Source organism: Callorhinus ursinus, unplaced genomic scaffold, assembly GCF_003265705.2.
Source record: "Callorhinus ursinus isolate GAN/ISIS: 27379988/994484 unplaced genomic scaffold, GSC_fseal_2.0 scaffold38, whole genome shotgun sequence".
Classification (NCBI taxonomy): Eukaryota; Metazoa; Chordata; class Mammalia; order Carnivora; family Otariidae; genus Callorhinus; species Callorhinus ursinus.
This window is the reverse complement of record NW_027397100.1, coordinates 4453337-4477491: the sequence shown is the minus strand read 5'-3', so window position 1 is coordinate 4477491 and position 24155 is coordinate 4453337. Positions and strand designations below refer to the sequence as shown.

Genomic DNA, 24155 nt, shown 5'->3' with positions numbered 1-24155 from the left:
GCGAATGGTTTTTGAAATCCATCCTGGCAGGAAGCCAGGTTTCCCTTACTAGTTGTGTGACCTTAGGCAAGTTACATCCCCTCTCCAAGGCTCAGCAGTGAATGGAGATAATGACCCTCACTTGGGAGGGTTTAAGGCTTGAGGTCAATTACGTGATGACAAGCATTCTGAGTGGTACGTGGCACTGATAACAGGGGTTTCAATGGGGTCCTAGCAGGAAGCAAATGGATAATTCAAGGAAAGTTTGATAAAGGAATTCTGTACACTGTAGGTGGGGTGAAGGAAACAGGGCACAGTGCAGTGGAAGGGGGTGATTTAGTATGGGAGAGAAGGGTAGAGGATGGAGCAGTTTCTGTAACAGGGAAGGTCACCTTGAGAGAAGTGGTGACCTTCCTCTAGGGAGATGGAGCAGTGACGGCCCCTCCCTCCCTCTTCTTCTATCCGCTGCAGAGCACTCTTCTGCTGAACAAAAAGAAGACAAGGCAGCTCACTGATGTCTGAGATTCGATCTCCTGAGAGCAGGCAGAGAAGGATGGAGAGACCAGGAGGAAGACCTACCATATGCCAGGTTCTGGGAACTCAAGAGGGAATAAAACGTGTTCTTGGAAGTCTAAGAATTCTGAGCCTAGGTGCAGACAGATACAGAAATAAATGATCACAGCATAGGGCAATATGTGCTAGAATAACATAACAAGAAGGGACCACTAAGTCAGGTGGTTCAGAGGAACAAAGTGACCCTGGAAGGATCTCAAGCCCTTCAGAGTGCTTCTGAAGGATGCACAGGCTTTAAATGCAAGAAAGGAGGCTTGGGAAGGAGCTCCTAGAGAGGGAGGATAGGAACATGGGGAGTGTGGTGTGGCTGTTAAGCAAAGCCTGGGGATTTGGGAAGGGAGATACAAAACCAGGAGAAGATGCCAGGGAGGCCAGCACGGGGTCTGCCATTTCTAGAGGGACCTGCTGGTCAAGGCAAAGAGGGGTTCAGCAATGATCTTGAGAGCCACTGGGATCTACAGCTGGATTTTAAACAAGAGAGTGACTAGTAAGATCTGTTTTTCAGCAAAATGGCCTTGGTCACCTTAGGGAAGAAGGTAGTGGTTGTTCCGACCCAGACCCACAAGCACTGGTAGGGAAATCCTTAGATGGGTATGGTCATGGTGCAGGGAGAGCACGGTTCTAAACTGAGGCTCCCAGCAAATGTTCCTAGCAGGATAGAAAGTCTTGGCCAGAAGAGAATTCAGCGCTCTATGTGTCAATCTCTAAGGAGCATTGCAATCACCTGGGGTCTTATAACAGTGCAGACCCTGACTCAGATCTGGGGTAGAGCCTGAGATGGCACATTTCCAGATGATGCTGAGACAGAGGACACACTTTGAGTGGTTAAGCCTTTGAGGCCACCCAAGTGCCCTTCCCCAGGTTAGCTAATTGAGGCCACGGGAGGGTGTGCCTGGTGGGGTACCCAAGTAGGTCGGTGGCAGAGCCTATAAAAACCTAGCTTTGTATCCCCCAGTTCTGAGTTCTTGTGGGGCCCCCAGGACCTTTTGGGAGATTGTCAGAGGCCAGGCGCTTTACTTGCTACTTAAGGGCAAAGGGGAGAGGGAGCGAACAACGAGTTGATGAAGTGAAAGTGTTTCCGGCACATCCTTGGACAGTGCAAATGGATGTGCCAACATGTGTGATGAGCTCTTCACACATCAGCCTGCTCTGAGGGGATCATGAAAGCTGACATAAATCTCTGGTGGGCTGCCAAAGGCCTGCTTCTCAGACAGAGTGACTGGCATAAAAGCACAAGACTCAAAACACACGCTCACACTGGTGCAATCTCACATACTTGGAGAACAATCTCGTAATATGTATCAAGAGTTACAAAGGTGTTCATTCTATTCAACCCTGTAATTTCATGTGGGGGAATGTCTAAGACAGAAATATATGGAATAGAGGAGGAAGAAAGCCAGCCATGACTCTGAATGACTACTGGGTAGCGACATACACCTAATTCTTACAATAGTCCTGAACTGTAGGCTTGAATATTGCTTCTCCTATGTGCATTAAAAAAAAAAAAAGTTTAAGAATATAACTCAATTTCAGAGCAGTTAATCTGCCCAAAAAGTCTCCCATCTAACAGGTAATATTCAAACCAGGATTTGAATCCAAAGGCCATGCTCTTTCCACCATCACACAACACCATCATGTGCACACTAGGTTCATTACCGTGTTATCAGAAATACAGAAAAACAGTAGTGGAATGGATAAGTAAATTAGGGTATATACACTCAATGGGAAATTATGCAGTCATTATAAAAGATAAGCTGTTTTTATGATGCTATAAAAGCATCATGATTGTGATAAAATGCTTAATGAAAAATTACGATAGCAAATTTTATGTAATTATAGTTAGGTAAAAGATGTGCGCACCTTAAAGATAAAATACAAGGAAAAATAACTGTTGTGCTAGGGGAAGAGATTATACGTGATTTTTTTTTCTCTGATACCCAAACTTCCTGTAATATTGTTAAAAGAATTGGCTGAGGGAAGGCTAAAATTACAGAATACATGTGTTGGTGAGGACTGCAAAAAGCAGTCTATACATAGAGGGTCCTTAAGGGAAGTTCCAAACACAGTCTTGAAACCACCATGCATGCTCCCATCCTCCTGTGGCTCTGTGTTTCAGTCAGAATTGTGAAAACACTCTAGATGAGTCGTTCCAGTATTAAGTTACACCCCTCCAGCATCTTCCCTGGAAGGAACTCACAGCACAGGTGCCTTATCCCAGGCAGTAGCACCATCATTAAAAAGAACTGCCTTCCAGAATTGCAGATGGTATGCTCACACAGAAGGTGGGAAAGGACAAAAGGGCAGTTAAGCATCACAGCTGACATGAGGACAATCACCTAGAGTGCTCTGAGGGAGGGATCCTGAGGCCTTGTTAAGGTCCAAGGGAAGTGTGTGGCCTGATTGATTATTGATGTCTACCATGGGATTGGTATTAGGGAGGAGTGGGGACACACACATACCCCATATTCACCTCCATTTGTTAGGAAATAAGCAAATGGAGACTTAAATTTTAAAACAAGAAGGAAAAACAGAACTACCCCTTCTAACTTCGGGTTTATAGATTTCCATCCAGATGTATGCATATTGTTCTAATCTCCTCCCTCAGATCCATTCCTATTGAATGAAGAGGGCTATTATTTTGAGCACATTTCTACAATCAATGGAAGGCATGTGAATGTCTCTGCTTGCTACCGACAAATCTACCGAGAAGGAAAAGGAAAGCAGAGATTCAAACTTTGCTAACCAGCTGTTTAAAAAGATCCCGTTCATTTGTACCATATCCCCAAAATTCTGTTTTACATTCTGGGGAGATCAGTCACCATACCCCACAATAGAATGATTAGAAAGTAAAATACAGCCTCTGTACTCAGGGGATCAGAAAGTCATTAAATGGGGTAGTTAAGTAGATTACACTGAAATTGGAAAATGTTTGACATAGCGAAAATCCAAATTTTGCAATGTGGTCATAATCATGCAAGAGATATAACTGCACAAAGACAAGAAAAAAAAAATAAACCCATGTGAAATGGTTGGCATGTGAGGGCCTGGGAATGGGGTTACTTTCCTCTCTCCATCTCCCCAACACCATGTAATATTGTTACAATGTCACTAACATTAAGAAAGAATAAATTCTTTTAAAAAAAATCAAGCCATCATAAAGAAGTCAATATTTAAATATGCTCTCTTCACTCTGATTGAAGTTTGGAGTACAGTTTTATTCATGCAACAAATATTTATGGAGTGCCAACTTTATGCCAGGTACTGTTTTAGGTACTTGAGATATAGCTGGAAAAAAGACCCGTCACCTTCACAAATTGACCTATTGGAAGTGGAGCTCTATGTGTTCAATGTAAACCTACTGGTCACTGGAACCTCATGTAGTCTAGTATCTTAGGATTTTATATGGTCATATCAGGTTATATCTGTCAGTTAACTGATATCAAGAGTTACTCCTAACCACCATCACTATACCCTAGCCATCAAAAAGAACCTCTCTAACCTTCATTCATTAAAAAAAAAAAAAAAAAAAAAAAAGTTTTCAGTGCCTACTCTTTTCCAGGTACAGCATACAGCACTGAGTTCTCAAGCAGTGAGTAATACAGATGTGATTCCTGCCTTCGTGACACTTATAATATAGGAAGACACCTTTATAAATAAAGACACAGTATTTATGAATTGTGATACATGTTTTCAGGACAGGAAGTGCTAGAGAACAACAGTGAATGGGTAGAGTCCTACTTAAGTAAGACTGTGAGTAAGGACCTTTCTGAGGTAGTAGTATGCATACTGATCCCTGTCATATGAGAATGGGTTAGTCATGGGAAAGGAGGTGGAAGAGTTTTCTGTTGGCTGAGAACTCCATATGCAGGGAGCCTGAGGTATGAGGGAATGTGGCATTTGGAGGACATAAAAGAAGGTCAGTGAGACAAGAGAGAAAAAGAAAATGCAAGATACAAGGTCTTTGAGACCTAAGCTGGTAGTTCTGATTTTATGTGAAATGCATTATTCTCTGTAAGTAAAATAATAAAACCTTAGGAGACAGTAAAGAAAACTTAAATAAATATAGAGAGATTTAATATTGTAAAGATATCAACTACCACCCATGATGTTCTATATGTTCAAAGCCATTCTGATTAAAACTACCACAGGGGGCAGGAATAACCAAGAGTTTTCTGAAGAAGGACCAGGAGGAGAGGGCTCTGTCAGAGATCAAGATTAAGTGTGAACTATCATAATTATGACTGTGTGTGGGTCTCCCATGGAACAGAGAGCTCAGGAACAAATTAATGCATTTAAGGAATTCTGGCCTATGTCAGATATGGCTAGGTAGATCAAGGAAAAAGAGGGGTGATTTTCAAAAGGACCTGGGAAAAGTGTTTATCTATACAGAAAAAAATGAATTTTGCACCCCATCTCACACCATACACAAAAATTAACTGCAGATAGATCAGAGACTCAAAGTCAGAGAGAAACAGCATACACCTGTTAGTAGGAATATAGGGAATCATCTTTGTTACCTTGGTTTTGTGAAAAGCTTTTGAAGGACACCGAATGTGCTAACTAAATATGCCAAGACTGATAAAATTGGCCATATTATATAATTAAGGGCTTTTGTTATCAAAAGATAATTTACAAGAAGCAAAAAAATGGCAAGTCACATATGTAACTGACAAAATAGTATCAAAAATATATAAAGGACTACTACATATCAATAATAAAAGAGGTAATCCAATAAGAAATGGGCAAGAAATATGAATAGGTATCCCATAGAAAAGGAAATGAAAATGAGTAACAAATATACAAAAATATACTCAACCTTCTTAATAATCAAGGGAATACAGAGCAATACAACAATAAGATGCCATTTTATACCTATTTAACTGGCCAAAATTAATAATCCTGACAATACCAAATACTGGTGAGGATCTGGAATCATAGGAGTGCCTATTGTTTGCTGGCATAAGTATAAGTTGGTGAGACTAATTTGGATATAATCTCAAGAGAAAACCTTACACATATACAATAAGAGATATGCACAAGGATGCTCATCACCACTGTTGACAAAGGCAACATCCTGGAGGCAATCCTAAATGCCTATCAAAGACTAACGGATAAGTGCATTGTAGTATCTTCACACAATGGAATATTACACAGCAGTCAGGATGAATGTGCTAGGCTACACTCATCAATAGGGATGACTGGTAACAACATAATATGGAGTTGAAATGTTTCAAAAGATTATATACAACTTATCACTTAAAGTTAAGAGACTAATAAAGCAAAATAATATGCCTTTAAGAAATGCATACAAGTGTAGGGATCCAAAGGGGTACGTGCACCCCAATGTTTATAGCAGCAATGTCCACAATAGCCAAACTGTGGAAAGAGCCAAGATGTCCATCGACAGATGAATGGATAAAGAAGATGTGGTATATATACACAATGGAATATTATGCAGCCACCAAAAGGAATGAGATCTTGCCATTTGCAACGACGTGGATGGAACTGGAGGGTGTTATGCTGAGTGAAATAAGTCAATCAGAGAAAGACATGTATCATATGACCTCACTGATATGAGGAATTCTTAATCTCAGGAAACAAACTGAGGGGTGCTGGAGTGGTGGGGAGTGGGAGGGATGGGGTGGCTGGGTGATAGACGCTGGGGAGGGTATGTGCTATGGCGAGTGCTGTGAATTGTGCAAGACTGTTGAATCACAGATCTGTACCTCTGAAACAAATAATGCAATAGATGTTAAAATGAAGGGGGGAAATCAGAGGAGGAGACAAACCATGAGAGACGATGGACTCTGAAAAAGAAACTGAGGGTTCTAGAGGGGAGGGGGGTGGGGGGATGGGTTAGCCTGGTGATGGGTATTAAAGAGGGCACGTTCTGCATGGAGCACTGGGTGTTATGCACAAACAATGAATCATGGAACACTACATCCAAAACTAATGATGTAATGTATGGTGATTAACATAACAATAAAAAATAAAAAAATAATAGTTAAAAAAAGAAATGCATACAAGTAGTAAAGTTATATAAAAAGGAATTATATACAGAATTCAGGATAGCAGGGGGAGTCAGGAGGTTGAAATGAAAGTAGCTCATAAGTAGATACAAGACACCATCAAAATTTTGGTTGCCTCGGTAGCTGGAACGTTATTACAAAAATGAAATAAAGACTAAGTACAAATGAGGGTCATGCACAGACCAGTGAGGAAAGTGTTTCATGAAACTAGGAGTAAAAATAATTCAATTTTGGGGACCCAAGTGGTAGGTCAGAGCAGGAAGGATCCTCTGAAGCTATCTGGTCCAATTCTCCCAGGTCTTGCATACAAAAGCCAAGGTCCAGGTAGGGAAAGGGACTCACTGAAATTTATTACTTGGCCATGGCAAACTAAAAGTCAGTTTTAAATTTCCTAATCACATAATTTATTATTGGCTTGAAATGACATGGGCATGCTAAAAATATTCATAAAATAAAAAGAAGACCAAGAAAGCAATAACCATTGTTATGACCTACATTCTGAAGGGCTCTGAAGGTGACCCAGCCTGTATGTGTGTATGTGTGCTTGTTTACATGCATGTATGTGTGTGTGCTTGCTTGCATGCATGCATGTGTGTGTGCTGTATGTATGTATGTATGCATGTGTGTGTGCCTGCTGGATATATGTACGCATGTATTGAGTCCATCATGATGTAGGCCAAGGCTCTTGGGTGTTAAGTTTTAAGGAACTACTTTTCTTTTAATCAAGTGTGAAGAAGTAGTACTCACAGAAAAGGGGACCTTAGCTCAGAGTGAGGGGAGGAGAGCCACTGGCTAGCTCCTGAGGTCAATGAAAGGATAATCTCTGAATCACAGATTTGAATTCCAGCCTCCAGAGATTCCAGAAGGAAACCTCCGATGTCCTGATGATAGGCGAGAATTGCAATCATGCAATCACGCAACCAAAATGAAGGCATTTGGGTCCCAAACGCAGGGCTGCTCTGACCACAACAGAAACGGAAGAGCCAGCCAGTTAAAAGCAGAAAGGCCACGCTGCACTGCCCAGTCCGGGTGGAATTCCAACAGGAGGACAAGGTAAAACATCAGAGATGAAAAGAGAATGGCTTATGATGTTTAAAGAGGCACTTGGCAGCTTAGACACCGCCTCTGGGCACAGCTTATTGAAAGGACCATGTAGCCAAAGAGAGGGTTGCATCTCTGGCTGCGTGGCTGTGTGTACAGCTGTTTCTCTACACAGTCCTCTGGGTGTACAGCGTATCAAAACACAGTTTCCCTGCCACGTAAGGAACATGAAGGAGAGCCCGCGTTGTGCCAAATGAAGAACTACCTTGTCATTTCCTTCCCTCCACTCTCCGAGGACAACGGCAAATGCCAGGGATTCAAGTTTAACTTGTGGATTTTTTTTTAGTTCAAAATTTTCCTTAAGAGAGGAATTATGGCAGAAGGGGATGAGAAAGAGCAGTGAGCCTACGGAAACTGCAGGGAGCTTCTCCCTTGACATTCCTATGGCACGGAAAGGAGGTGCCCTGGAGTTCCTCCAGTCTGGGAGCAGACAGACAGAGCCCCTGGTGTCTCTGGTGCCTCCAACAGTTAACTCTCCAAAGAAACAGAGCAATTCTGAGGATGCCATTGAGCACATACAGCCTCACACACATGCAGATGAACACATAAGTGCATATGTGCGTACACGTGCCAGTGTGCAACCACATAAACTCACACACGTACAGGCTCGTACACACACACACACACACACACACACACACACACGCAAGACACATATACTTATCCACACATGCACACTGAGGGAATATTCTCTATGCAGCAACTTCTCCTGTTTTCTTACAGCTAACCCGATGATTAATGTTTATTGCGAAAGGCTCCCTATTTGCCGGGAGAACACGATTTGCTGTTCTTCATGTAACAAGTGCCATACATCCGTTGATTCCCCTCTTGTCACATTACCTGGCTCCTCCACAAACACCCAAGCTCTAATAGAAAAAAGAAACACCCTGAGGCACATATACAGGCATTCCTGGTATTCCACAAGTGGATGACAGGCAGCTCTAATGGTCTCACTTACATAAATATAACTTACTCACATCAGAACACAACTTCCTTTCCTTCCAGACTCTGAGTGCCAGAAATCATTCTTTTCAACCCACAGCCGTTTCTATTGAAACACCTGTCAACCTGCTTGTCAGCCCAGCAGACCTGTGTAGGGCATCTACCCAGGGACGCCTGCATTTTCAAGTCTGTGGAAGAACAATGCCCTATGGAGGTTGAGGGATGGGCTGAGGGTTAGGAAAAATGGCTCCCGGACATCCCAGGGCCCTGACTTTTAAGATTTAGAAGAAGCCCTTTGGGCAGATTTATTGAGTTTTGTGTGTATGTATGTCTTTTTTAATCTCGCAAATAAACAACAGAACTAATTTCTCCCATACAGGGGAGGGGAAAATATTCATAGGGTAAAGTTTGTGTTGGGCTCCAGCACCAGAATTGCAAGATACCAGTGATAAGACACAACAGGATACTGACAGACTGGTAAGGCTGTGTGTGCCTTCACTTACTCCACAAGCTTTTCAGCAACCGTGAGGAAGAAAGGCCACAGCACTTCTCGAATTTGAGCCTTAGAATAATTACTACTTAGCACCTGCCTGTGTATGGGCGAGCTGGCTATACTATAACATTAGGTAATGCTGGATTCTGGCAGAGTCAAATGAAGACAAGGGAAGGCCAGAGTCAAGACTGTGTTTATTTAGCTGGTATTTGGCTAGGATAACGTATCAGAGTGAATTTATTGGATTCATTTTATGCAGCATTTTTCCCCAACCCTGAATGTACATTAGAATTTCCTGAGGAACTTAAAAAAACAACCCACACGGATAAAGACTCTTCCCCAGAGATTCGGATTTATTTGGACTGCAATGAGACCCAGGCATCCATCCTTCTACCATCTATCCATTTATGTATCTACCTACCTATTTATTTATGTTTTGGGGCTCTCAAGATATGATTGTAAACTTCAGCCAAGATTGAAACCACTAAAACTGTTGGATAAAACTTTCACCATTACCCCTTGTTAAGACAAAGCACAAATCTACCCATTCACCCAAGGAGTATTTATTGAGCACACACTCTGTGCAAACTTCTGTTTTAGGTCCTGAATATACAATGAAAAGCAAAAACATACATGGCCAGCATCAGCTCAAGACCAAAGGCTCCCAGGCTGGAGGACAGGGGATGAGCCACTGACACAGTTCAATTCTGAAGGTCATCTGCAGGCAGAGTTCCATCTTGCTCAGGAATGCTCAGTTTTTTGTCCCATTCAGATCTTTGACAGGCCGGATGAGGCCCACAAACACTGTGGAAGCCATCTGCTTTACTCAGAGTCCATTGACTTAAATGTTAATCTTCTCCAAAAACACCCTCACAAAAATATCCAGAATAATATTTCACCTCATATCTGGGCACCTCGGCTCAGCCACGTTGACACACCAAATAACCATCACGTGGCCCACCCCCTTATGAGCCTAAATTTAGGTCCCACAGATGACACTAAAGCACACAAACAACATGAGTTCAGATTGTGAAAATTGTAGGGAAGAAAGAAGCAAGTTGCTGGATGAAGTGGACGGGAGAGGGAACATGTCTCTTGGAGGTGAATGAGAAGAAGGAGCCTGTCGTGAGAACTATAACGTGACAACTGCTACAGGCAGAAGAAATGACATTTGCAAAGCCACATGAGCTGGAGCGGACGCGATGGGATTGAGAAAATCACAGAAGGCCAGGGGGGCTGGTACACAGAAGCAAGGGGAAGAGGGGCTGGGGATGACATTAGAGGCAGGCAGGCAGGGGCCAGATCATTCAGGGCCCAAAGTTAAGACCAAGCCAAAGCAGGAAAGGTATGTGATCGGATTTACCTTTAAGATGATCTGTCTGGCCGCAGCATGCAGTGGAATAGTGTGAGTGGGGGTTAAGGGATGGGTAGGGAGGTCCTCAAATGATCCAGGCATCGGGTGACTGCTCAGAGCAGGGTGGTGGTAAAGATGGGGCCACGTGACCTAACCTGTGTCTATTTTGGCAGGGGGAGCAATCAAACTTACTAGAGCATGAGATGTGTGGCCGGTGGGGAGGAATGAATGATTCCCACATTTCTTGCTTAATTCAAAAGAAAGAAGAGCTTTTTTTTTCCTAGTTAGAGCCTGGCTCAAGTTATACCCAATAACCACCCGCATTATGCAAATTGTGTGTCCTAATTAATGTAGATCCAGCCTGAATTATGCAAATTCTTGCTTTGGGCTGTGTTAGTCACTTCCTCCTATACCACCTCCAGCTCATGAGGTATACCACATTCCATCGCTCCCCACTGTCCTTCTGTGGACCAGAGCCATGTGTGTGTCTGGGCAAGAGGGAGCCCTAAGAGGCCACTGTGGCCAAGCCAAAGGACAGAAGGAAGGTGTGCCTGAACATCCAAGCTGCGTCACTACCTCCTATGGGCCTCCCTCTGTGGGAGCTTGCTCAGGGGCCCATGCCCGCAGTTGGCCCCCTCGCTCCATCCCTGTGTGCGTGCTCCAATCCCAGGCAGAATCCCTCCCAATCTCAGCCTTACTGTAATGCGCTCTGATGGAGCCTCTGCTTTTTGCTCAGATCAAATCCAGCCATCTGTATGCTGGAAAAACATTGACAACCCTCTGACCTATCGCACTTTTCAAAGTGCTCCCACATGGGAATGCCGCCTTGTTTTATTGAGGCAAAGTCTGTGTTTTATTTAACTCTGAACGCCAGGCACCTAGAATAGCTTGCAAGATAAATGTCAATCAACTCTAGCATAATCAAGACACCCATTCCTGCCTCATTAGGGTCCTCTCATTCCCTTTAAGCTTCTCAGATTTATACACTGTAATTAGAAACTTGGTGATTCTGAGTGCTCCACAGCAAGGCTTACTGGGAAGCTTCACGTGTCTGAATTTTAAATATTTTCACACTTCGTTAACCCAGTTGCTGGTGTAACATCTTCTGGCCCAATTCCCTCACACTGTGTGATTTTTATTTTTGGACAGAGACGAGAACAATTAATTGAATTGAAACGCGTATTGATTACTGTTTTTCATGAACTCCGAACAGCTTGCCTCTGGATTTTATTGAAGAGTTTTTAAACAACTGGCGGGATTGTTTCCTCTGTGACCCCATTCTGGCTGCAAGCACCCGTCTGCAGTTGCAATGGTCTGTTTTGGGTGAGTTGTGTTGTTTACAAGAGCGGAGACAGAGTGGGAGAGACCACGCCAACCGGGGGCCTGGATAGGGGAACCCTGCCATCTCGTTCAAACCCAAGCAGGGCTCTGGAAGAGTCTATGGAAATGGCTTGATGTCCACATCCCTGATGAAGCTATTCAGCCCTCGGGTCCCACGTGAGCAGGGATATTACTCCGTTCACTCAGTGGCCACATGGAAGGATTATTCCTTCAAGGCCTGCAGTGTTTTTATCAAGCAGAACTTCCTGGGTCCAAGCTGTGAACGTGTAAGATGTCTTAGCCCAGTGCTTCTCACACTTGTATATGTACGTGCATCATCGGGAGAGCTTGTTAAAACACAGACTCCGATTCAGTGGGTCTGGGCTGGGGCCTGAGACTCTGCATGTCTGATGTTGATCTGTTGGTTTGTGGAGATGAGGCCTCTGACATTACCCAACCCTGGGCACTATGTGTCACTTTGTTAGGAAACCAATCACAGAGGCGCACTGTGTATGTCCCACTAAAGTACAAATCCCCAAGGATCTGCAGGCCAGAGTCTAATTCACCCTAATGCCTCCTGTCATAGTGAAGGTGAGGCTGGCTTCGGTGCGCTCCAATGAGCACCATGAGCTCCCACTTCGGTGGGCAGGGAGAGAGGTCATAACTGCTGGAGAATTAGACCGTTTCACAGCCTCAAAGGGGCATTAGGGACAGGGCTAGACTCCTGTTCCTTAGGGAAGGGAGGTCCAGGGTCTCATGGTCCATGGCTCCAGGGAGTGCATCTAAATAAGAACTCCTGACTGAAAGAAAGGCATCAAAGACCAAGTTAGCAGCAGGAAAGAGGCAGATGTGACAAAGCTTTTGCATCTTCTACCTGGGTACAAGATCTTCCAGTAAAGAGCTGAGCCCTCATTGCAATATCATAGGTAATGGAAATGTCCTTGCCTCTGGCACATTTTCCAGATGTCTCCAAGATGCCTGTGTACCCACAGTCCATTAGCCACATAAAAGCCGAGCGATCTTTGAAAAAATATAAATCTGATTCTTTCATTCCTCTACTTAAAATTCTCCTAGGGCTTTCTATTTCTCTAAGGATAAAGCACAAACTCTAGAATCCCTGCACAACCTGACCCTGCCCACACACTTCCCCCACGGTCTCATCATCATCACCCATGCTCTGAAGCTTTAGTCACTCTGACCTTCTTCCTATTTGTTAAACATGCCAAAGTCATTCCTACCCCAGGGCCTTTGCATTAGCTGTTTTTCTTCAAGTGTCACCACTGCTTTGTGTTCAAAGACTCTGGCCACAGGCAAAGTTTCAATAGCAGAGCAACTCCAAAATGAGATATAAACCTTTAATTTTATGGGTTTGACATGGATTTATTTTTCTCTTGATTCTTACCCAGTTGAAGCCTGGAATAATCTGGCACCTTCATATTACAAAGAGGGGACTAAGCCCAGAGACAGAATGAGACATAATCAAAGCCACTCAGATTTGGCAGAACTGTCCAAGGATAGACCCAGACATTGTGACTTAGACTCATGGGGAAGGAAATTTAATTTTTTAAATTTACTTGAACCTACTGCACTGAATAATATGGACAATATTCACATAGTCATAACCCTTTCTTTACTACATCCACTGCCCCTTTTCTTGGCTTTTGACTTTGCCAAGTCCAAGATTATATATAGGAAGGTAGAGAGAATCCTAGATTTCTCTTCTATTTGTGTTATCCTATTTTTCTTTGTCACAAAATATACTGTTTGAGACCAGAAGAGGGTGATTTGTAATTTATGGGTTCTTCTCTAGAAATTACAACCAGAACCTGATTTTTAAAAATCAAATTGGTTTCATCTAATTAAATTTGGAAATTGCCTCATAAACACATAACTCTGTTATAAATGTCTTTAAAAGCAAGGTCTCCTGCTTATGATCTGAGGCAGGAATGGGTTGAGCCCAGCATGGAAGGGACCCCCCCATCTCTCTGCTTAGGCGGAGAGTCTCTTATCAGTTGCTGAAATTTTCTAAAGAGTGGTGTGGTCTAGAGCACTGCTTATCCAAGTTTCATGCCCATGTGAACCACCCAGGAATCTTGCTAACATGGAGACTCTGATTTAGGAGGTCTGGTGGGGCCTCAGATGCTGTGTTTCTAACCAGTTCCCAGGTAATGCCAATGCTGCCGGTCCATGGACCTCACCGAGTAAGGGGCAAGGCAACCACACTTGAATTCAGGACCCACAAATTTGCCACCTCAGCTCTATGACCTTGGTCTCCACACTTGACCTGAGTTTCAATTTCCTTATCTTCATGTACTGTGAGAGCTAACATTTACTGATGCTATTTCTAAATGCCAAATACAGCATTAAACAGGAGGCTACTTGATGTGCCCATGGTTACACAGCAAGCAAGTGGTAGAGCTATGGTTGAGAACTAGGCTGTTGGACTTCAAAAGCCGGCATTCTTACCTTCTGAGGCCCCACTAGCTTGTGAAGCTCATGGTCACAGCCACATTTATGCTCAAAATACAATGACCTCAGCCCACGACCTCCCTGGCTCCTTTCACAGCAACATCCAAGAAGCTTAGCATACTCCCAAAAGATGATCCCCCCCCCCTGAGCTCACAAACAAGTCACACGGCTACAGCCTTCCATCTCTGGCTCTCTGTAATCACAGCCCAGAGAGCAGCCAAAAATCTATCTGAAGGTGTCTTACCAGAGCTCTGTCCAGGACAGCCCATCCCAGAAATGCCAGCATCCCCCATGACTGGTCTTTGAAAACACACAAGGTTCGGGGCTCACACACAAGTGAAAAGAAGGGAACACTCCCCTAATCTGTGCCCACCTTGGTGCCCAGAGCTCCAGAGAGTGTGCCATACAACGAGCCCTCAACTTCAAGGAGCTGCTGCTCAAACAGGGCATGCCCCTCACAGCTGGGCTTGCTCCCTTGCTCTCTCTCCATCTATTCCTCTCTTCTCCTCATAGAATGGCACGAGTGGGTTTCCCAACCCAGCCCAGGGTACATCCCATTAGAGGAAGAAGTATACTGCTCCCAAGGCAGAAGTCGGTCTGTGCAGGGCTAGGACTCCACCTGCCACATGACCCAGCCCAGTGGTTTCCAAGTGCAGCTAGGCACAAGGACTAGGGCCTTTTCAGGACAAACTTGTCCTCAATTCAAGGCAAAAAGAGAGAAAATAAGGAGACTCATGAGTTATTCATAAAGCTAAATTTATTCAATTTGAAGGACTGCCTTTTATTCTTAAATTATGTCCTTTCTGTATTTTTGAAATGATGTCTTTTATGAAATGATGTTAATAAAAAATGGTAAAGAACTGTATGTCGGTCCTCCAAACCTTTTGAAATGTTACTGGCCTGTGAATTCCCAAAATCGCGAACATCTGGCATATAGAGCCATTTACGTAATAGTACCAAGCAACTTAACTCCCTAAGTTCTGGGTCCCTTCCCTCTGCTTTACAAAGAACAGGTTGCCACACACAGTAGATGTCTATTTCATATGTGTGTGTGTGTGTGTGTGTGTGTGTGTGTGTGTGTGTGTGATTGCAGCATCTGCTTCACAAAGAATGACAGGTAGCTTTGGAATGATGGGGCTTTGTTTCAGTTAAGGATCCAGTCCCTCTCTTCCCCAGTGACGTACTACTGAACATGTCCTGGACATGGTCAATATGGTCCCTCCCTCCTCTAGTGGGTTCCCCAGAAAGGAAGCTTCTCCAAACCACGTGTCCCAAGATGGAGCATTAGACAGCTCTTCTTTTGATAGATGTTGTGAGCTAAGGCATTTTATTCAGTACCTGGACATGATGGATGGTGTTCTCCTTTCTTGGAGAGCTCTGAGGTCCTTCCAGGTCTCTCTAGAGAGCTCTTGTGTCCATCAAATTCACCTAAATATTTCTCCCTCACCAATCCTCTTTAACTTTCCTCCCTTACGTGGGGATATTCTTCCCCAGCTCACTCTCAGTACACCTCAATACTTCTAAGGAACTTCCTGCGTGAGCCCTCAGTGTCTGCAGTACATTTCAGCCTGGGGATGCTTGGAACCTTTCCCACCTCAGACCCTCTAGAGGAACCCTCCTAAAGCAGCCATCTCCACTCCCATTTTGCAGGGGAGGAAGCAGGCCTGGAGAGAGGAAGAACTGTAGGAAGTCACATGAGACCGTAGAGGCACGGCCAGCACGATGGGCTCCATCCCTGCAGCTCTGGCTTCCACTCTTCCCTCTGCACCTCTGCACTGCTGAGCTCTCCACCGCAGCCCATGCACAGTCTCCGGGGGGCTCAGAATATGCGGGGTGGGAGGAGAGTCAACCTTGACTGTATCTCAGTACTAGAATTCAGCTCCATCCGCCTTATTGAAGTTTTATTGTTTGTGTTTGTTTTTCAATGGACTTCTACACACTTTGTTCTAGATTTGAAAGTTTTCAGGAAGCCACGTTGTGTTGGCTTGATGGGTGCCTTCCTGCTGGAAGAGGTTCTGCTCCACCTCTGACTTGATAAGGCCCTGCTACTGCTGGGAGGGGGCTTTCGGACACCATCACCCAAGCAGCAACAAAGTATGCTGTAGTCACAGAGCGATATTAAGGCTCAAGAATCATGCAGCCCCAGGGTAGAGAATGACACTGGGATTATTCCGGAAGCCCAGAAACCGACAGGTGTAGGATGAGCAACATGTGAGCACTGTGGTTTTCCAGACAAACTGAACTGTCACTACTGTTTGCCAAGTGGGGGTTTTCTTGGCTCTGCTGGGACAGTCTGCCTCTCTGAGTGCTGGCTCCTTTCTCAAGAGATCAGTAAACACTTCAATGTGTGGTATGTCCAGTTTTCTTTGTCACTGGGGCTATCAAGCAGCTCAGCTGTATGTCCTTGTGTTTCCTTCCCACTACATTGTCAGAAACCTCTGTAAGTTATGTCTCTCACTCACCTTCATGCCCTCAATGGAGCTCTGCACACAGGAGGAACTCACCAACTTCATGCTGAAGTAAACTGAATAAAGCCAAGCCAAGCGGTACAGCAAAAGGGTCTTCTTACCTCATAGAGTGTGATGACTCCATTAGTCTCATTGGGAGGTTTCCACTGGATGTAGATCTTCTCCTCAAAGGGCCCTCCTTGAATGGATTCTAGGGGAACAGCTCCTGGAACTACAGAAGGGAAAAGTTAGGAACCTGATGTCACCTTCCATCCCATTTCCCCAGCCCTGTTGACCTAGAAGAGCAGTTGGCCAAGCTTTCGTATAAAGAGTCAGATAATGAATACTTTAGGCTCTGTGGGCCATACAGTACCTGTTGCAATTGCTCAGCTTTGTGCTTGTGGCAGAAAAACAGCCACAGACAATTCATAAACAAATGGATGTGGCTGCATTCTAATAAAACTTTATTTTAAAAAAAAAAAGGCACTGGCTGGTGTTGACCCCTGGGCCATAGTTTGCAAACTCCTCTCCTGGATAGTCAATGGCTTTTTATCTTGCAGACTGAGCAAGGCTGATCTGGAATTAAACTGACCAGCACAGGGAGGACATCAGTAGATGACGGCACCCCCAGCGGTTGGGATTCTAGAATCAGACTCTTGCCTTAGGATTGGTAACAGAGGAATGCAAAAGTGAGCTTCACTGCCATTTTTTCTGACCCTGTCAAGCTGTCTCCAATATTCCTTAGTTTCCTAATTCCTGAATCCAACAGGATCTATGTGTCTTGAAACTTCAATCCAGTTACAAGAAGTCTGTCTCATTCCAAGAAGGCAGCTAGTTTGTCTCACTGCTGAGTCTCTAATGCCTGGCACACGGTAGATGCTTAATAACCATTTGCTGCTTGGTCGAGTAGGTGAATAAATGACCCATGCCAGCATTTTGCCCTAATGAGCAAAACCTCTCCTAGGCTGCTTTTGTAACCAGGTCAGTTTTCTTGGGCAACGTCCTCCTGCTGGATTCCAGCATCATTATGACAGTCTGGAAGATGCTGAACCATAAAATAAATGATTTTCCAAACTTCCAGCTATAACCCCCTAGGGAATCATGAATTCATGTAAACCATTACTGGATCTATTTGTATTTTGGCATTATAAAAGCAGGTACTTTTACTAAGCACTTACTCTTTGATCAGAATTTTACATACATTATTTCATTTAAGCCACAAAACAGCTCTGCCCAGTATGTATTATCTCCTTTCTGCTGATAAGGGAACTGAGGCTAAGAGAATTAAATAACTTGCTCAAGGTCATCCAGCTCTTAAGTTGTAAAGAGGGAATGGAACACCTGTCTGTGAGCTTCAAAGCATATACTCTTAATCACCACGCTATGCCTCTCAATATAGTCTTGGCCATATGTTGCAATCAGTTCCCTATTGTTAAAATATATTTAGTTTTTCTCATTATGGACATGATACACAGAATTTGTTGAACATTAAGAATATACAGAAAGGGTAAAAAAAGAAAAGAACAAAATCACTCATAATCCCCATAACTGGAGATATTTTTCCAGTATTTTTATGCCTATGCATATACATATTTTTAAAAATTAAACACATATTGTGTTGTGACCTTCTTTTATCACTGAACGAAACACAGATTTTTAAAAATCCTTAAATGTTCTTTGGGGCCATGCATTTTAATGCCCCATTATAGTCACCATTATTACTGGGCATTAAAATTGGCTTGAATTTTTTATGATTATAAGTAACACTGCAATGAGAATTTTTATAAATAAGTATTTTCATGAAACTCTGCTGATCTCCCAAAGATAAATTCTTGGAAATTAATTTATCGAGCCCAAGTAGATGAACTATTTTATTTTTAAGGCTTTTGACACGTACTGTCAGACTGCCTTCCACAGTTTGTACCATTCTGTGTTCCCCAAAAGAAGAACATGACTATTCCCAATCCTTGCCAACACTGCCTATTTAAAAAATTAAGTGTATGTGTGTGTATCCTTTTTAGAAAACTGGAGAGTGCAGATTTTTTTTTTCAGTTTAATTGGCCATTTGCGTTGATTCTTTTATGAACACGCTCTTTATACCCTGTTCTCATTTTCCTCTATGGCTCTTCATTTTTGTCCATCGTTGTCTTATGAGTTTGTAATTATAATCTGTTTTTAAAGACATACACTTTTCTCTTCGCATAGGTTACAAATATTTTTATCAGTTTTTCACTTGCTTCTTGAATCTTTTAGGTATCTATAAGCTTCTAAGTTGTCAGATCTCTAATTGCTTTCCCTTATCTATTCATCCTTGCCACAAATATCAGGACTTTGAGGTAAGCGCACAAAGTATCAGGAGAATTATAACAAGCAGAGAAAATCTAGTCTGGCAACTCAGGATACTAAGTGGAAGATAAAAGTCTATGGATTAGTAAAAGTTCCTAGGGCAAAAGTGCAGAGGGTAGGTGTTGGAATGTGGTGGGTTGCTTTGTGAGGACAACAGTGGAAGAAGCAAGGCCATCCTGGGGAGAAAGGATGGTAATTCATCAACGTGGTGATGGTGGTATAGAAGAGAAGCAGACGGTGTAGGAGATTTGCAACTGTTAAGTGAATGTGATTTGTTGATGATGGATAAGGGTGAAACAGGGAAGCGATGTTCAAGGAAGACCCCAGCTCATCTGTTTTAGATACCTGGAGTGGGTAAGAGTGCTTTTCACAGACGGTATCCTTACAGGAGGGTTAGTTTTGGAAAGGAAGCTGGTGGGTTTTGTGATGCTCCGTTTGAGGTGTGTGTAGAACACCCAAATGGCAACACTGAATAGCAGTTAGATAGATAAGCAGTTGGGTGACAGCTTAGAGGGGAACCAAAAAAGCAGGTCCAGGAATAAGCCAAGAGGAACTACATCTTTTTTTTTTTAAAAAATTTATTTATTTTTTTTTCAGAGAGAGACACAGCGAGAGGGGGCACACGCAGGGGGGAGGGAGAGGGAGAAGCAGACTTCCCGTGGAGCAGGGAGCCCGATGCGGGGCTCGATTCCAGGACCCTGGGATCATGACCTGAGCCAAAGGCAGACGCTTAACGACTGAGCCACCCAGGCGCCCCGAGGAACTACATCTTAACGATCAAAAGGAAACAAAGAAACTGGGAAACTAAGAAACCATGTTCAGAGAGGAACCTCTGGACCAGGAATGGGGGCTGTCATGGAAGCAGTCAAAGAGGGATCTAGAAGGGACTGGTTTGCAGTGACGGATGTGGCTGGATAGTCATGGAAACTGTGAGCTTCAATTTGCCCACTGAATGTACTGTCTTCAAGGTTACCTGTGACCTACCTGAGAGTAACTGAGGGGGAAAGCTGGCCTCTCAGCTCTCCTGCTGTGGACGGAGAAGAGAGCCAAAGGTAAGGGACTGTGCCCACTCAAGTCAGCTATTTGGGCCGTGAGGGGCAGGAATGCAGGAAGAGCAGGGATGGACTATGGACCACAGCAGCGCCCCACCCCCCCCAAGGCAGGAGATGTTATGGGAGAATCACAGGCGACCAGGAAAAATCCAAAACTGAAGTAAGAGGTAGAAGAGCAAAAAGGACAGGAAATGACTGGAGTGGTCCTGTCCTAAAAAGGCAGGAATCTCGGTGGGTGGAGAGAAAGCACCTTCCCCCTTGTGAGAGAAGACAAGAAAATGTGCAGCTGCTTTGGAGAGGAGAGTTGAGGTGTCCTTGGGGCTCCACCTTCTTGAGAAGCGAGGGTGAAACCACCTACTAAGAGTCAGGAATTTAGAGGAGCTTTAAGAGGGGCAAAGTGAGCTGAATGGAGAAATGCAGATGCCGGTTTTCACAAGGGTCTATCCAGGGGAGGCTGTGAGTGTGAATATCAAGCTGTTAGCACTCAGGCAACGTGTTCTCCTCCTGATTCCAGTTTGGAGCAAATTCTCTTTCTCACCCCAGATCGGAAGAATAGTCATCTGTATGTTCTCCGACTTGATTTATCCCCACTTTCCTTTTAAACCTAACTCCTGAATCCATCTGGAATGTATTTCATACATTGCACAAAGTAGAAATCTAACTACAGTTCTTTACAGTTTTCTTAGGACAATTAATTGACCGGTCAGAACTTTCCCCAGTGATTTAAAATGCCATTTTCCTAGCATGTTTGATTATGCTGACATATGCTGACAGGTATTGTGTGGTTCCCTGTTCTCTTTCACTGAGCCCCAGCCTCTGATCTGACAGTTATCTCTCTGCTTACTCATATAACACGTTTGAAGAGTTGACAGAAAAAGTTCCTTTCTTTTATTATTCTTCTTTTGCAAAGTTTTCTGGGCTCTCACTCCCCATTTGTTTGTCCAGAAGAGCTTTGGAAAAATTTTACAAAACTTCAAAAATGTTCCACCAGAACATTGTATTCTTCACTTCTCTGAGGGACAAATGATGCCTTTTTATAATAGGTCCTCCCACCAGTAATGCTGTATAAATCTTCACTTATTGATGTTCTTATTGTATGTCCCTCCCTTAAAAATGTTATTAAAATTTCTTACAAATAGCATTCCTAGGACTTTATTGCTTTTGTTCATATGACTCTTGACTCTATTTAAAAGCTTTTCTTGTGAAATCTATCATAAGCCAAAGTACAAGTAATAAATGTATAGTTTATAAAATAATTATGAAGTGAACACACATGTACCCACTATCCCCTCTAAGAAATAAAACATCACTGTTTCACTAAAGCACCCTGTGTGTCCCATACTGCTGACTTCTCTCTCCACCTTCCAAAAACAAAAAACAAAAAACAAAAAACACTCAATCTTGTAACTAACCTGAATTTTATGTTAATCATTCTCTTTATTTTTATTTGGAGTTATAAATATATACATGTATCCCAAGACATCATTTCGTTTCTTCTGGTTTTCTTTATATATACATGAAACTGAATATTTGTATTATATGATTTGCATTTGTCACTCAACATTGTTTGAGATTCATCCATGTTGATGCATGTAATTTTATTTCATTCATTTTATGAATATACTCTTATTTTGTCATTTAGGAGATGGTGAGATGTACTATAGATGGATGATAGGGCTACATCTCAGAGGAGCTATTTTAGAACACAGCTCCTATGAATATTTTTGGACATTCAGTTCAATATTTATAAGATTTCACTCAGGTGTACCTGGGAATAGGCTAGGTAGACTAAGGGTCATAAACGTCTTCAGCTTTACTGAGTAAAGTCAAATTGTTTTCCAAAGTGGCGGTAACAATTTATACTCCCTTCAGCAATATTCTGAAAGCTCCTACATTTCTAAATCCTTACACACATTTAGTACCATCAGATTTTAAAATTCTAGACCATCTAGTAAGCATGAACTAACACTTCATTGAGGTTTTATTTGCTTTTAGCTATTTACTAAAGAGGCTGAGTATCTTTAATGTTTGTTGAACATTATTGTCCTTTTCTTATTGATTTGTAGAGGTTCTTTGTATGTTCTTGTTACTGATCCTTTTATTGGCTATGTGTGCTATAAAAATCTTCTCTCAGTTTGTGTTTTCCCTTCCCTTTATGCTACCTTTGGATAAAAATTAGTTATTAATTTTAATGTAGTCAAATTTATCAGATCTTTTCTAGAGAAAGACAGACTTAGTAATTTGACTGTGGTAATCATTTCACAATGTATATGTATGTTAAATCATGCTGTTGTACTTCTTAAATATATACAATTTTATTTATCAAGTACACCTCAATAAAGCTGAGAAAAAACCCTACAGACTTAGTAGCAGATGCTGTTGGTGCCCTGCCCATACACTAGTGCTTACTGCAAAACACTTGCTACTCTACCTGAAGGCTGTGAAAGCAAACATGGTCTCCGCACAGGGCAAGCAAGGAGTCTCAGAGACTTAATGTCCCTAAAAACATCCTTCAAGCAATGAAAGACAGGAAGTTATTGGATGAATATCCTAGTCTCCTCACCGCTTGGTTGGGTTAACTCTGTGACATATTCTATTTATACTTTTCGAACTACCTTCAATAAAAGTGACTATTATTGCCATTGTAGTGGTTGTTGTTTCCAACCCATTGTGGACCATTATTATCATAAAATACAAAACCAAAAAATAGGAAAGTAAAATTAAAAAGTAAATGAGACTTCTTCCTAGAAACATCACCAAAGGCAAGGGAAGCAAGGGCAACAATGAACTATTGGGACTTCATCAAGATAAAAAGCCTTTGCACAGCAAAGGAAACAGTCAACAAAACCAAAAGACAACCAGCAGAATGGGAGAAGATATTTGCAAATGACATATCAGATAAAGGGCTAGTATCCAAAATCTATAAAGAACTTATCAAACTCAACACCTGAAGAACAAATAATCCAATCAAGAAATGGGCAGAAGACATGAACAGGCATTTCTGCAAAGAAGACATCCAAGTGGCCAAAAGACATATGAAAAAGTGCTCAGCATCGCTCGGCATCAGGGAAATCCAAATCAAAACCTCAATGAGATACCACCTCACACCAGTCAGAACAGCTAAAATTAACAAGTCAGGAAACAACAGATGTTGGCGAGGATGCGGAGAAAGGGGAGCCCTCCTACACTGTTGGTGGGAATGCAAGCTGGTGCAGCCACTCTGGAAAACAGTACGGAGGTTCCTCAAAAAGTTGAAAATAGAGCTACCCTACAACCCAGCAATTGCACTACTGGGTATTTACCCCAAAGATACAAACGTACTGATCTGAAGGGGCACCTGCACCCCAATGTTTATAGCAGCAATGTCCATAATAGCCAAACTATGGAAAGAGCCTAGATGTCCATCAACAGATGAATGGAGAAAGAAGATGTGGTCTATATCTACAATGGAATACTATGCAGCCATCCAAAATGAAATCCTGCCATTTGCAATGATGTGGATGGAACTAGAGGATATTATGCTAAGCGAAATAAGTCAATCAGAGAAAGACAAGTATCATATGATCTCACTGATATGAGGAATTTGAGAAACAAGACAGGATCATAGGGGAAGGGAGGAAAAATGAAACAAGATGAAACCAGAGAGGGAGACAAACCATAAGAGACTCTTAATCTCAGGAAACAAACTGAGGGTTGCTGGAGTGGAGAGGGGTGGGAGGGACGGAGTGGCTGGGTAATGGACATTGGGGAGGGTATGTGCTATGGTGAGTGCTATGAATTGTGTAAGACCGATGAATCACAGACCAGTACCCCTGAATCAAAAAATACATTATATGTTAATTAAAAAATGAAATAAATAAAAAGTAAAAGTGAAATTTAAAAACATAGAAAAATGCAACCTCCTTTTAAAACACTTAATCTCTATTTCTATAATTATCTTGTCATGGACCAGGAAGAGTTTGTAAGTCATTGCTTGTCCCTGGATCACACTTGGAGTGGCATGATTCTAAGACCCAGTTATTCACAAGGTAATTTTCTTTTTTTTTTTTT

General features: G+C 42.7%; 1 protein-coding gene across 1 annotated transcript in view; it reads right to left on the bottom strand.

The window, feature by feature from the left end:
• The window catches only part of PTPRT (protein tyrosine phosphatase receptor type T), a 1128529-nt gene that overhangs the window by 381229 nt on the left and 723145 nt on the right, over positions 1–24155 (bottom strand). The window contains exon 9 of the mRNA XM_073880268.1: positions 16830–16939. Within this exon, the coding sequence (XP_073736369.1) occupies positions 16830–16939 (110 nt within the window). The remainder of the gene's footprint in view (positions 1–16829; positions 16940–24155) is intronic.